The sequence below is a fragment of the Acartia tonsa genome, chromosome 3 (assembly GCF_053477335.1).
Source record: "Acartia tonsa isolate MP-2025a chromosome 3, ASM5347733v1, whole genome shotgun sequence".
Classification (NCBI taxonomy): domain Eukaryota; kingdom Metazoa; phylum Arthropoda; class Copepoda; order Calanoida; family Acartiidae; genus Acartia; species Acartia tonsa.
In genome coordinates this window covers 8,508,178-8,521,314 of record NC_137262.1, presented here as the reverse complement: position 1 = coordinate 8,521,314, position 13,137 = coordinate 8,508,178, and the positions used below count along the sequence as shown (strand labels likewise).

The following is a 13,137-nucleotide window of genomic DNA, read 5'->3' as shown; positions in this document are numbered from 1 at the left end:
TAAATTTTGATTGGTAGATTCATTAAGTTGAGTTTCCAAACATTTCAATCGCTAATTGTTAACTACAGAAGGGGTAATTTTGTGTATCATTATTGAGGATGTAAATCAATTAATCGGTCATTGTTTTATCCCTTTAGATCCCTGTATGCTGTCGCAACAATTTGCGGCATTGATGACATGACAATATGAAACTTGTTGCGGAGGTGAATGCACACCCTGCAAAGGGGAAACCTGACTTTGACTTTGTTTTTGCACAACTTGATTACTTGCAAATTTGATCTGCAACACACATTCAAACTTTATACTATACTTTGTGAGTAGGGGGGATATTCTCTAAATTTTATATATTATGGGGGTAGATACAAAAATTCAGGGACTATATTCTCGAATTGTACCTTGAATTACTCAATAGTAGGAAAATGTTTATCATTTCATGAAGTATTCTTATTATTAAAACACATTTGAGGTACTAAAAGATTATCATATTTCTATAGAAATCTTTTAACGAGGGCTGTATTCTCAACAACAAAAAATTTGAACTAATGAATGATTTACAGTTTAATTAAAATGAAAACATAGATTTTAAGTAAAGTGTTAAACTTTCTTGGAGATTAATTTCTTGACCAATTGAAGCATTTGTGTGTGTATAGAACAAAACTTTTACTAAAAAATGCAAAAAGCTATTTATTATGAAATAAATCAACTATAATGTTTAGTCTATTAGGTAAATATAAATCTTGTGGTTTAATAACCGAAGAAATAAATATTTCTGACCATGTTAATTTGATTGAAAGGTTTGGAATGAGTATCAAAAATTTAAAATAAAACTTAAAAATCTTTATTTGATTAATTTAATTAATTGTGAAATCATCAATAAGTTCTAATTGTGAGAGCTTAAATAAACATTTTTTTTAATACTTTTATCTATTTTGATAATATAAATAATTATAACAATGAGGATAAATATTAGCAAATGACTTCCTGATTTAAGTTATCGGAATAACCCTAATTGTTAAAAAACTTCGTAATTACTTAAAAAAAAATCTTTTACCTTCTTCTATTTCTTGTCTTGTTAGCTCTTGACTGGCCCTAAAAAAAGATACATATATTAAGTTTTATACAAATTACTTTTAACATCCAACTAAACTCACGACTGATGAGGGTGCAATGTCCACCGAAATATATTTCAATAAATAGCTGGGAAGTATGAAAGACTTTTTCACTCAGTGAATTTATCATGTTAAGATTTAGTTGAAAATCGCCCTTAACAAACCTCAACAAACCAAAACTGGGTTTCCCATAGTTACCATTTAATCAATAAAAAAATATTTTGTTTCATCTGAAAAAAAACCAGTAAAGTGAAAATCACTAATATAATTTTTTCGCTTTTATTTAAGTTTCTAGTTTTAGCCTAATATACGACTTCTAATTAAAAAAGACGTCATTACTAGAGGAAACTAGCCCCTGGCCTAACTTATTATGAATGAAATTTTTTCTCTAAAATTTCATTGGGGGGGGGGGGGAGGTTGGTAAAAGTGAAATCCCCAAGAAGTGTTTTCTACCATAGCTATTCTACAACGAAAACATACCTGGTTGTCCGATCAACAATATTAGTGAAGCCTATGCCTAACCCAAGTAGTTCTCTATCATTATCTGCATTCATAGGTCGGGGTATTAGTCCACTCAAAAACATACATTTCCCTGAAAAATAATATTATTATTATTTATTCATTCTTTAAATACATTTCTAATATTATTAGTAATTAAGTACAAAATTTGTAGAAAATATACAGAAGAAATATAGCTCCATATAAAATAGTACTATCTCTTTATTTAAGTCCTAAAATTTCTTTACAATTTTATTAGACTTGTAAATTAACTTTTGCTTTTTCAGGTTTGACACTCTACAAGTGTTAATTTTTGTTTGTCCTACCTTATAGTTTTAGAGCTTCGCTTTCATGGATGTTGTCATTCTTGTTAATTTATTTTTGGGCCTAAAAACCATCTTTCACATCTCGATATGCAAATGAAATCAAAAGCTCTTTTAAGATTAGAGGAAAAGAGTGGATGCAATAATTGTAAAATCAAACATCTAAATGTTGACTTGTCATTAGTTGGGATGCTAGCAAATTCTCTTTTTATTCAAGTAAAAACCTTGTTCCCACCAAGCTGTCCATACCACTAGATATACTCAGTTTTAGTAAGTTAAATTTGGTAAATAAAAAACTGTTATTAAATTTATTTATTGATGGAATTAAAATAAACAGTAAATTACACTAGCTCCCAAAATTTTATAAACCTGGAGTGAATTCTTTAAAAAAAAATTTCCCCACTAATCGCTTAGTGGGGCAAAATTGTTTTCGTGAAAAATCCACCAAAATCAAATTAAAAATCTACAAAAATTAAACAAAATCAAAGAAGGGTTATTAACATAAGATTTTATTTAATTTTTGTAGATGTTTTATATGATTTTGGAGGATTTTTCACGAAAACAATTTTGCCCCACTAAGCGATTAGTGGGGCAATCTTTTTTAAGAATCCACCTCTGTTCTCTAATTCGTTGGCTAAAAAACTTAGTTCAAACTAAAATAGTCCAAAATTTTCAACCACTAATTTTGATCTATAAAAGAGGAATTATTTTTATTATCATGAGGAATCTGCTCTTGTACATCAATTTATCAACCATTGTTTTATCCCTCAAAAACCCAGAATAAAATACAAAAATTTTATCAAATCATTATCATTAAGAATAAAATTTACAATCTAAGCTGTATGTAGTGATGCTTCATTTTATTTATTGTTGCCTGTGAAAATTTTCCATAAAATAATGATGTGAACTAAATTACAAAACGAAATATTACGTTTAATTTTGATGTTAATTTGAACTCAGCAAAACGTTTGACAATGATGAAGTAATATTATCCTATGAATGATATATTATTTTATATTTTTCTATGGAAGAATTATATTATTGTGACATAGAAGTCATATTCTTCTATGAAAGGTATGCTATTCTATATTTGTCTATGGTTAGAATTATATTATTGTGACATAGAAGCAATATTCTGAGATGAAAGGTAATAATCCCTACAATATCTCCTATGGCCAGTTACAAGAATTTTTGATAATACTAATCCTGGATTTATTTTAAACGGTAAACTAAATATTTCGCCTTAGCCTAAAAGATTTTTCTATACCGTACTTAATCAAACATTAAGCAACTAATATGAAGAAAGTTTTCAAATACAAGACTAACAGAATCTTTATTTAATACAGAAAAACATCGAAGGTGACATAACATTAATAAATCCTGGAATCAAAACCCAAAATATTTGTTCTGTTTGTTGAGAAAAGAGATGAGATATGAAGGTAGAAAGGATGGAGTCAAAGTAATATTTTGGGAGTTAATTTTCATTAATAAGAAATTGGAACATTTTTTTGCAAATATTTTGTGATAATTTTGATAAATTTTAAGTCTTCCAATAAAGCAACTACTTTTTAGGATTTTCAGTACTTCCAAAGTTCATAAAATGGCTAGGTATAACTTCTTTTTAATTGAACTAGCGGCTACGCCCCTAGAAGCCTCTAGGGGCACATAAAGTAGGAAGGGGAAAAGTCGACTCCATCCAATTTTAAATTTGAGTTTCAATAAAGTAAAAGAGTAAAGCTTCACTGTAAAGGAGAACAATATCGGTTCAGCGGTTAGCGAGATCCTTTGGGACAGACAAACACGCTTACTACTTTATATATAGGATGATATATTTAGGTAAAGTTTTATACCTATCTGGTTATTTTCTAAGAAGAACTGATTGTTTTGGTATTTTGTAACACCATTGATAATAATAAATCTAATTATAGCTAATCTCATATCTATATTTGAGATAGAAAAGGGTTCCTTCCTAATTAACTTTCCAAGATAGAGTAACCTATATAAATAAATATGTACATTCAGAAATCTTAATATTAGCGAAGTAACTCTCTATATTACTTTGTCTGTCCGTCTCTCCTAATGGGGATATTCAATTTACTCTAAGCATCTACTCTACACTCTTGGTCCGTCGGTCTAACTTTTTTTCAAGAGATATCAAATCTTGAAGATCAAATAAAGTTTTGTTTTAAACCTATTAGACACACATATGTTTCTATGTAAAAACTCTTGCAAGAAATGATTCTTGACAAACAAGAAAAATAATTTGAGCAACGAAAAAGAGCAAGCATTTAGTAATTTTAGACAAGTCCTGTGATTTAAAAATGTATATTAAGAGCATTAAATTCCAACAAATCAATTCTACCGCATCTATATTATAATTAAAGTGCGTACGTATGTTCGAACGTGAATGACGCCTACAAATAAAAGCCTGTTAATGTATTTGACAATTTTTAAACCATAAAAATAGTTAAAAGTAAATGGGCTATATAAAGTCTTCAATATAGTAGTAGCTTGTAATTGCTGCGCAGTAATGGGAATAAAGTGTTCTTGGTGGCAAAACGTTTAAAACTTATAAACTTACATTGTCCCGAAGCCCACTTTTGAGAAAAAAGAAAGAGACGATTCTTTTTGTGACTTTAATTATCTTCTTTCTATTCTTCTAATACCATCGGAGAAAAGTCAACATGTGAAGAGAACATGAAAGAAAGAGATAGAGAAACAGAAAGAAACAGGAATCAACAAGGATGACATCATTCTAAAGCAGCGAAGCACAAAAATAAAATAAAGCTTTAACGACATACCAACTGACAGTCGGAGACAAAGGGGGTTCTTCGCTATTGATTTATAAAATTGCAGAGAGCAAAAAACCTGAATAGTTATTTCTCGCATCGTATTATAAACGGCTTTCCGCGGATATAGAATGTACAATTATAATCTTATAATCTTATGATTGTACATTTTTATATTCGTAGAAAGCTGGATATAATACGATGCTAGACATAGTTTTTTTCGTATGGATGAGAACCGGTTCCTATCCACCGGATTCGAATGAATACGAGAAAATCTAGTTTTTTTTCTCATCATTATGGACGGAAAGACCTAGAAAATCTTCACTCAAAATTTCAAGAGAATATCTACAAAAAGCAATATAACTTTGGTTATAGATGGCTAGACAAACAGATACAGAAGAAGAAAAAGTTAGTTATAGAGTAGCTTTGCTACTAAAAAGAGAGGGGGATATCTAAATTAAGCCTAGGAAGGATAAAAGAAGATGTACAGAACTACACATTAAACACAAAAAAAAGAGAAAGGGAAAGATTTTTCCTAAAATGAAGGGAGAAAAAAAGAAAGAAAAAGAGAGATAGAAAATGGCATGATAGAAAGATAGAAAGGAAAAAGGGGGGAAATTGAGATGTTGTCCCAAATGTCAAAATGAGGAAGGGAACAACAGAAATAGTAAACAAAATGGGGGGTGATTAAACAAGGGGAGAAAGAAGGGTAAGAGTGGGGAGAATATAAAAAGGGTGGGAAAGAGATGGTAGAAGAGAAGAGTGATGGGGGGAGGGTTGTCTCCGACACAGACAATGGGTTCAGTCAACCATACAATCACGGACAATATGATGGGAGCAGGAGGGGTGTACATACATTCTTGTAAAAAAGCTACGCATCAAAACGTTTATTTAATTTTATTTACTAAATGCTTTTAAGCCTTCATTTACCCAATAAGGATGATATGAAATGAAAGACCAAATATGATGTTTTTAAAATAAATGGTCTCCCCTTATTAATTTAAATTTATCTAAAAATTAAGGGGGGGGGGGGGGTGAAAGGGTTAGTGCTCGATAGGCTCTTTGTGAAAAGCACCGAAAGAAGAAAATATCCTATAGAATGGAAAAAAAGTTGAATGCAAAATATTTATTTTAAAAAAGATAGTTTAAAAGTATATGTATAATTATATATTGTATATTTCTAACTATTCTATTAACAATTGAGAAATAGCTGTAGAGCATTTGCTATATTTAGTAAGAAAGTTTTTCTGAATGGAAGGAATATCTCTAAGAGATATAGAAGAGAGACAGAGAGAGTCAGGGTTAAATATAATTCCATTTATTTATCAAAATAATAATTTAGAAACTTTATTTTAGAATTGAAGAGCCAACTCTTCCTAATTTTGCAATTTTTTAGGGACTAACTTTTGGGTGTGAATATATCCCGTTTTCAGCATTTTATCTCACTTCACGAATGGCTGAATAATGTGGAAGATAAAAGGCTGGGGGGGGGGGGGGGGGGGGGTTGGACTGTAGTTAAAAACAGGCGGAGAATAGGATTTCAGGGGCTTTTGTATATTTATAGAAAACAAGGATAATAATTTATGCTAGTTGCGTAGCTGGCTTTAAAGATTTAAATTCAATTGTACATTACAAAAAAAAGTTTACAGATGGTACATGTTTTCAATTTTCAAAATCAAAAATCCTAAACAACAGCTAGAGAGGAAAGAAGTGCATACATTTAGTTTTAAAGAAGTTGTATTTTTTAGTATATCGACAAAATACCCTTTCAAATTGAAATCAGATCTTATTATTTTATAACAAGTTGCTTCGCCCTAGCTTCTAGGAGAAGGTGGGGGAGGTGAGAAAATGGTCCCAAACTACCTCAGACATATTTAAAGCTTATTTAAAAAGTACAACCAATTCAGTCCAGCATTTTTGAGATCTATAGCTCCAGACAAAATAAACCTTGCTACTTTTATATAAAAGGATTAGTTGTGCATTAATGTACATAATCATCCTTATATTAGAGACAATGTCTGCAAAAATGGCGCAAATTCACCAAATGTTTGTTTGCATTGTAAATTAAAAATTATAGAAAAACAAGTGTTATTGTTTTAAACTAATTATATTAATATTTGACAATAAATAAACTTATTCATGAAAAAAAAATTTAACCCGCCTATTAATATTTTCTTTAGCATATAAAGAATATGAAGAAAGTAAATAGTTTTTATTAATTAGAGTTAACTTAGAGCCTTCATCTAAATACAACTTTTATGATTAAGTAAAAGAAACTTTAAGTATTGCATCTAATTCCAAAAAAAATTATGTATGACAAAAATTACTAAAATATTAATTTTTAAGGGTCTATATCTACTACATCAATTGCTTATCATGGGGTTGGGTTAAATAAAGAGAAAAAGGTATAAAAAGAGTGCCCCCAAGGGACCAGTGAATGGCAGGGGTGCAGAGCTACAAGTTTTCAAGGAGCTCTGTTCAATCACCGGCTCCGTTTTATGAAAGGTGGAAATCTACTGGAAATTATTATAGGAGAACCTAACGTGGCCGCAGCCTACTATTGAACTCAGGCTCCGGTTCCGTGGTCCGGACGGCTCCAGCTCCGCAATCCTGGCAGTGACTGCTGGGAAAATTATGGACAGGAAATGACTGATATGATCATTATTTGGCAAAACCTATGCCTCCATGTTACATAACTTTTCCCTCATTCTACCAAAAAATCAGTTTTATAAAAAAAAATGTAGGAAAGAAATTTGTTATACAATTTTGACTATTTGATTATTTAATAAATGACTACAGGTGTGATTTACATGCTTAATTATTGTATTGGAAAATGATTTTAATTATTTAATGATTTTTTAATTACTTTAAATTTTAATATAAATGGAAGAAGGAAGTCATAATTGTTGTTTATAAACATAGTTATCCTAATATACCAATTTCCTTCTGTTCCTATTGATAAGAAAATATTCTGTGTGTGCTACTAGGGTGCTTGAATGTCTGTGTTAGAATTTATGTGTGTTTGTGTGTGTGTGTGTGTGAGTGTGTAATTGTGTGTGTGGGGAAAAAGTATGAATGTGTGTGTAACAGAGTTGATAACATCCAAAAGAAGCTAAGCATAATTTGGTAAAAAATACAAAATAAAGAAAAGCCAAACAGACAGACAAATAATGACGCTGAAATAACTCATAGAATTACATACAAACGAACGGTTGAAATAAGTTACAGGTTCGTCGCCCATTGATTCACTTTCTCTTATTTTCCACTAAGGAAGCAATTTTTTTAAAATTGAATTAAGAACGATAGTCACGTTAAAAAATCTCCACAAATATCCAGTTGAAAAAACTAGTTTATCACAAATGATTTTACTGACTGACAGGCGGTCACATGGATTGAATATGTTGCTTCGCAACTAAAAAGTGTGAATGTATGTGTGTGTTAGCTCTACATCAATCAAGAGCAAGTCTTTCACGGGTGTATGGTGGTGCTAGCTGATAATACCAGGGAAAAGGGATTGATATTCTGACAAACTCTAAAGTAAAATTTCCCCACGATCCCCTTCACCTTTTCCTCCCCTTCTTTCCCACCCCTCTTCAGTTATATGACAAAAACAAAATATACCACCACATACTTTATAAGGTTTCGTGATTTTTTTGTAGAATTGATTGTTAGACTGGCTACCCCTGGATAATACATAAAAACAAGGGATAAGTGTTGACAAAATTATTGTCGATATTTTAAGTTAGATAGTTTAATGTATAGAATATACAACAGATTTTTTGGTTTGAAGCAAAAATTTCTGGTATGGCCAAACTGATTAAGTTGTGCTTTTAGGGAGGCCAGATATACTTCTTATTTGGGATCTAGGCTATCTTTTGGAAATATCATCAGATATTTAAATGTGAATAAATAATCTAAAAAATCAATGGAAAGTCAAACACCTTGTTCAAATCTTAATTTTTTTTTAGAGCAATGGTCCAACTGCCATTTGTTAACATAAGGTAATATTTTTAACCTACTTGGTCAATTGATAAACTTCCAACTTAAATCTTATTAATACCTAACAAAATTCAATTTTTTTATTAAACTGCACTAAATCTTTTCCCTACTTCGTGGGAGTAAATTATGAGTTAAGCCGCTAGATAACTAAGAATTGGGATAGTTTCAAAACAGGGATGAAAACATACGATGATTCACAACCATTTAATGAAGCAAATGTATAAAAACAAGGTCAAGTATAAACATTAGCAGCAACAATGTAACACTATTATATGTAAACAGAAATAGTGTAATATTAAACATATTTAAATGACAATATGTTTAAATAGGTATGGATTTAAGAAAATTCTTCATACCTTCTTGGTAATTAAACAAACTTAGTTAAATATTGTTGGTAATGTGAATTCTTTTCAAGCTATTTTATTTCTCTCACTCCTATTTGAGACAGAAGACTGAAGCTGCAAATATGATTTATTTCCACACAGAAAAATTTCACCTGTTGATTTAAATCTATTATTCATTTTATAAAAATAAAACCACATGACTTGTGAAAACCTTACTTTCTAGATTTTGATAAAGCTGAATTATGAAAGAAGTTAAACTTACTATAAAGAACAGACACTAAATTTTATTTTACTCTAGCTTCTATGGAAGCTGAGATAATATATTTCATTGACCTTCCTCACTTATAGTTTAACTTTGCCTGTCTGTTTAGGGTTAAGTGTACAAAAAGTATTATAATCTGAGTAAAATCCGATTACAAATGTTTTATTTTGTGTAAGAACTTTTTTGATTTTCAAATTCATTATGAGATTCAGCATATTGTAATTTGTAATTATTACTTTACAGTTGAAACTGGCCGTTTAGAATATCCTAATTTACACAGACCACCAAAAGACTTAATAATAACTCTAGAATAGTTATTTCTCGCATCGTATTATTAGGTGCACGGGCTAAAAAACTGGTTTTAATCTTATGATTGTACATTTTTAAATTCGTAGAAAGCTGGATATAATACGAAGCTAGACATAGTTTTTTCGTATGGATGAGAACCGGTTCTTATCCACCGGATTCGAATAAATACGAGAAATAATAATTCTAGATTGTAGGAAAGCAAAACTTTATTGATCGTATTGCTTTTAAGAAAATGTTTACATACATTTCTAGGGCCTTAAAATCACAACAGTCCGTGCCGAAGGAGCCATTATAGATTGTAAGATGTTAGATTACAGAAGTTAAAAAAGAATTTTGTATCTAAAAAAGTAAACCAAGCTTAAGCATTACTTAATTTATAGCCTGCTATGAACAAATATTTTTAGGTTAACTATTCTAAGATGGTTTGGTATCAAAATGGTAAAAGTTCACATATATTGAGATAGACATACCTAAATAATGTTATCATGTAATTTTATAGCATAATCATATTTTACTATCAGGTCAATAAACCAATAATCAGCCATGTGACGTCATAAAAATAAGTGAGATGAGAGGAAAAGTGGGAAAGAAACACCCCTAAAAAAGAGATAAATAATCACTCATTTTTATTATGTCACATGGCTGATTTTTGAGACACTTTGTCCCGCAACATAAAAAAATAAAAAAAAAGCTAAAAATCCAAGTTGTGGCTGCAGTGAAGTGAGCTGCACACATATGTTGACTTTAGATGATGTGTCAAATGTGTGTTTACAGCTTATCTTTCTTAAATTCAAGTATACATAAGAAATACAGGGAAAGGGCAATAGGTTATAAATAAAACTTTTTCTCAAATGTAAAGAGCTCAAACAGTTTAATTTTTAAATAACAGTAAACATAAGAAACAAAACATGGTCCTATGCAATTTTATATATCTATAATATTTTTGTATCTACATAGATATATACTTTATTATTGTCTTATCCCCATATGCCTGAAGTTATATACATTCAAGCAGCAGTAGGATAGGGCGATTTTAATATATAATAACTTATAAATTGAAAATTTGTATAAATTTGTAATTTTTTAATCTTCTTGAAATAAAGTTACACCATTTTTACCTAAAAAATAAGCTGATAGCTAATACTATTTCTATAGCTAGCAAAAATTTTAAAAAGAGACCTTCGTTCTTTATTTAAGAAAAAGTTCTAATTATCGATGTTTCCTAATCAAGTTATTACTCTGGAACTTGTAAAGCAAATAGTCAGAAAATAAGGGATCATGTATTTTTTGTCAGTTTTTAATCTTCAAAATCTAGAATGGGTAACTTTACTTCAGGAAGTAAAGGTACCCAAAGACTACCATTTTCAACACATTTCAAAAATAGCAAAAAAAAGGTTCCACTATTCCCTTGATCCCTGGGAATAACCTTGTTGTGTACATAGTAGTAACGAGGACAACAATATCCATAAGTAGCTCAGCAACGACAAGATAAAAAAATGCATACATAAAATTGTAGAATTGAAAAAACAATTATATTTTTTTAGTTTTATAAAGGAATGAAGCACAGTTTATTGAAGTTGTAGTTAAAAGATAGCTCATTTCCATGAGAAACTTCGAGTAATATTACTTCGGACGTACGGACTGGGCCATAGTGTAAGGCAGATGCGCTACTACAAATATTATCATCACTTAGAGAATTGTTATCATCAAATGTGTGAAATAGTAATCATATCTTATCCAAGTTTTTTTTCTGTTTAAACTTTTTATCTTAAGCTCATGTCATAAATTAAAACATAAAAGAACTATTGAACACCCCTCCTTTCAATTATTTTGTTTTTGATATTTTTGGCCTTTAAACCTAATACATTCTTGCAATTTATATCCATCCTTTAAATAGATGATAAATGTGTAGAATGAAAGAAAGTAAACAAACCTTAAAGCTGACACTACATGGTTAAAATCAACCAAACTGTTAGAACTGTCCTTTTCGAACTGATTATCAAAGTTAGGTTATAACCAAATCAAAAATGAATTTCACTACTGATTTTCAAATTATCACTTTTAATCATTTTTACAAATCACGCTTTTCAGTTTAAAATTTTTAAGGCTAAGGACCTTTAATTGGAGAGCCTTTAGCCTATGGTTCATCCAACACTACTTTGCTACCTCTTTGCACTTAAACTATTGCAAGGTTATAAGTAGTAGTAAAATTGTATTTGTCACAGAAGCAAAATTTATCAACATATATCAAATTACATTTAATAATATAACTTATGATAAGTAAATTTTAAGGAATAAATGAAATAGGGTCCGAAATTCAACTAAAACAAGTTTTTATTTTATCAGAAGATTCAGAGGGACACCTTCCCCCCTGTTCTCCTTCCCTTTTTTATTCTTCCTTTCTTTATTTTTGATACCCACCTCCCTGTGATAAAGCTACTCCATTCCCCCTTACTACTCAGCAAAACACATTGTGATATTGGGCAAAAAAAGTTTAAAACTTAAAGAATTTTTTTTTTTACTATATCTTAATTTCAAATTATAATTTTACTGACAGCTTAATAAATTCAAATTGCCCCTGCTGAAGAAAATTTAGCTTTTAAAAATAAAATTGATATAATTTGTTTTGTACAAAATAAAATTAGCAAATAATTCTTTTACGACAAGGGCCAAAGTTTGTGAAGATTGCAAATGCGAAAATAAAAAATTGCTGAATTTTTGTTTGAAACTCCTCTCAAAATGGGACTAATTCTATTTTAAAGACTGTTATTTATCAATCTATATTTATTGGCGTTGATCCTTTCTTCAACTTAATAGTTGTTGAATTCCAGTGTGTATAGTGCCTGAAATATGCAGGCTTGTTGCATGAAAATGCCTTACGAGACACAAGGGGAGAGGGAGGGGAGAGGTTACGGTGTTGAAAAAGGGGAACATACTGAAAATAATCATGAAAGGGGGCCGGAGGGGGGGGGGGGCAAACTCCCCCTTTGTAGGTAGTATAAATATCCTTCCCTTTGTCGTTCGTAATTTAGCGTATAACACTTCATTTTAACACCTTTTTAGATTTGATATAAAGCCCACCCTTTTGAAAATGATACTTCTTTCAAATCTTTTTTTTTAATGTTACAAGAAAAAAATATTTTCTAATACCAAATATACTTACCTAGTTTCTGCTATTCTAATTTTATATATTTAATAAACAATAATGCTAATTTAAATTCTTAAAGTAAATGCCAATGTTAATGTGAAAATATTTAGTAAAATAGACAAAAAAAAACTGTCACAAGCCGAAACATGTGCGATTTTTCGGCACAACCTTTTTTTCAATGTCAGCTACACCCTCGCCTCCTCCCTCATTTTTTACAACTACCTTCCCCCTCGCCCCTACGTTTGCTATTTTTTTTTCTACTTGCTTTCACGCAGCTTCCCTTCCAAAGAAAGAAAAAAATACAGCGGATGGGGGGGGGGGGGCACTTTTGGGAGGTACTAGGGTTATGATGTTAC

At 30.3% G+C, this 13,137-nt stretch overlaps 1 protein-coding gene across 2 annotated transcripts in view; it reads right to left on the bottom strand.

Annotated features, from left to right (window-relative positions):
- LOC145313230 (uncharacterized) overlaps positions 1-13,137 on the bottom strand; it is a 67,830-nt gene that overhangs the window by 16,055 nt on the left and 38,638 nt on the right. For both annotated transcript variants that reach the window (XM_080152531.1, XM_080152532.1), the window contains exons 9-10: positions 1,590-1,701; positions 1,052-1,089 (exon numbers count right to left, since the gene is read on the bottom strand). In XM_080152531.1, the coding sequence (XP_080008657.1) occupies positions 1,052-1,089; positions 1,590-1,701 (150 nt within the window). The remainder of the gene's footprint in view (positions 1-1,051; positions 1,090-1,589; positions 1,702-13,137) is intronic.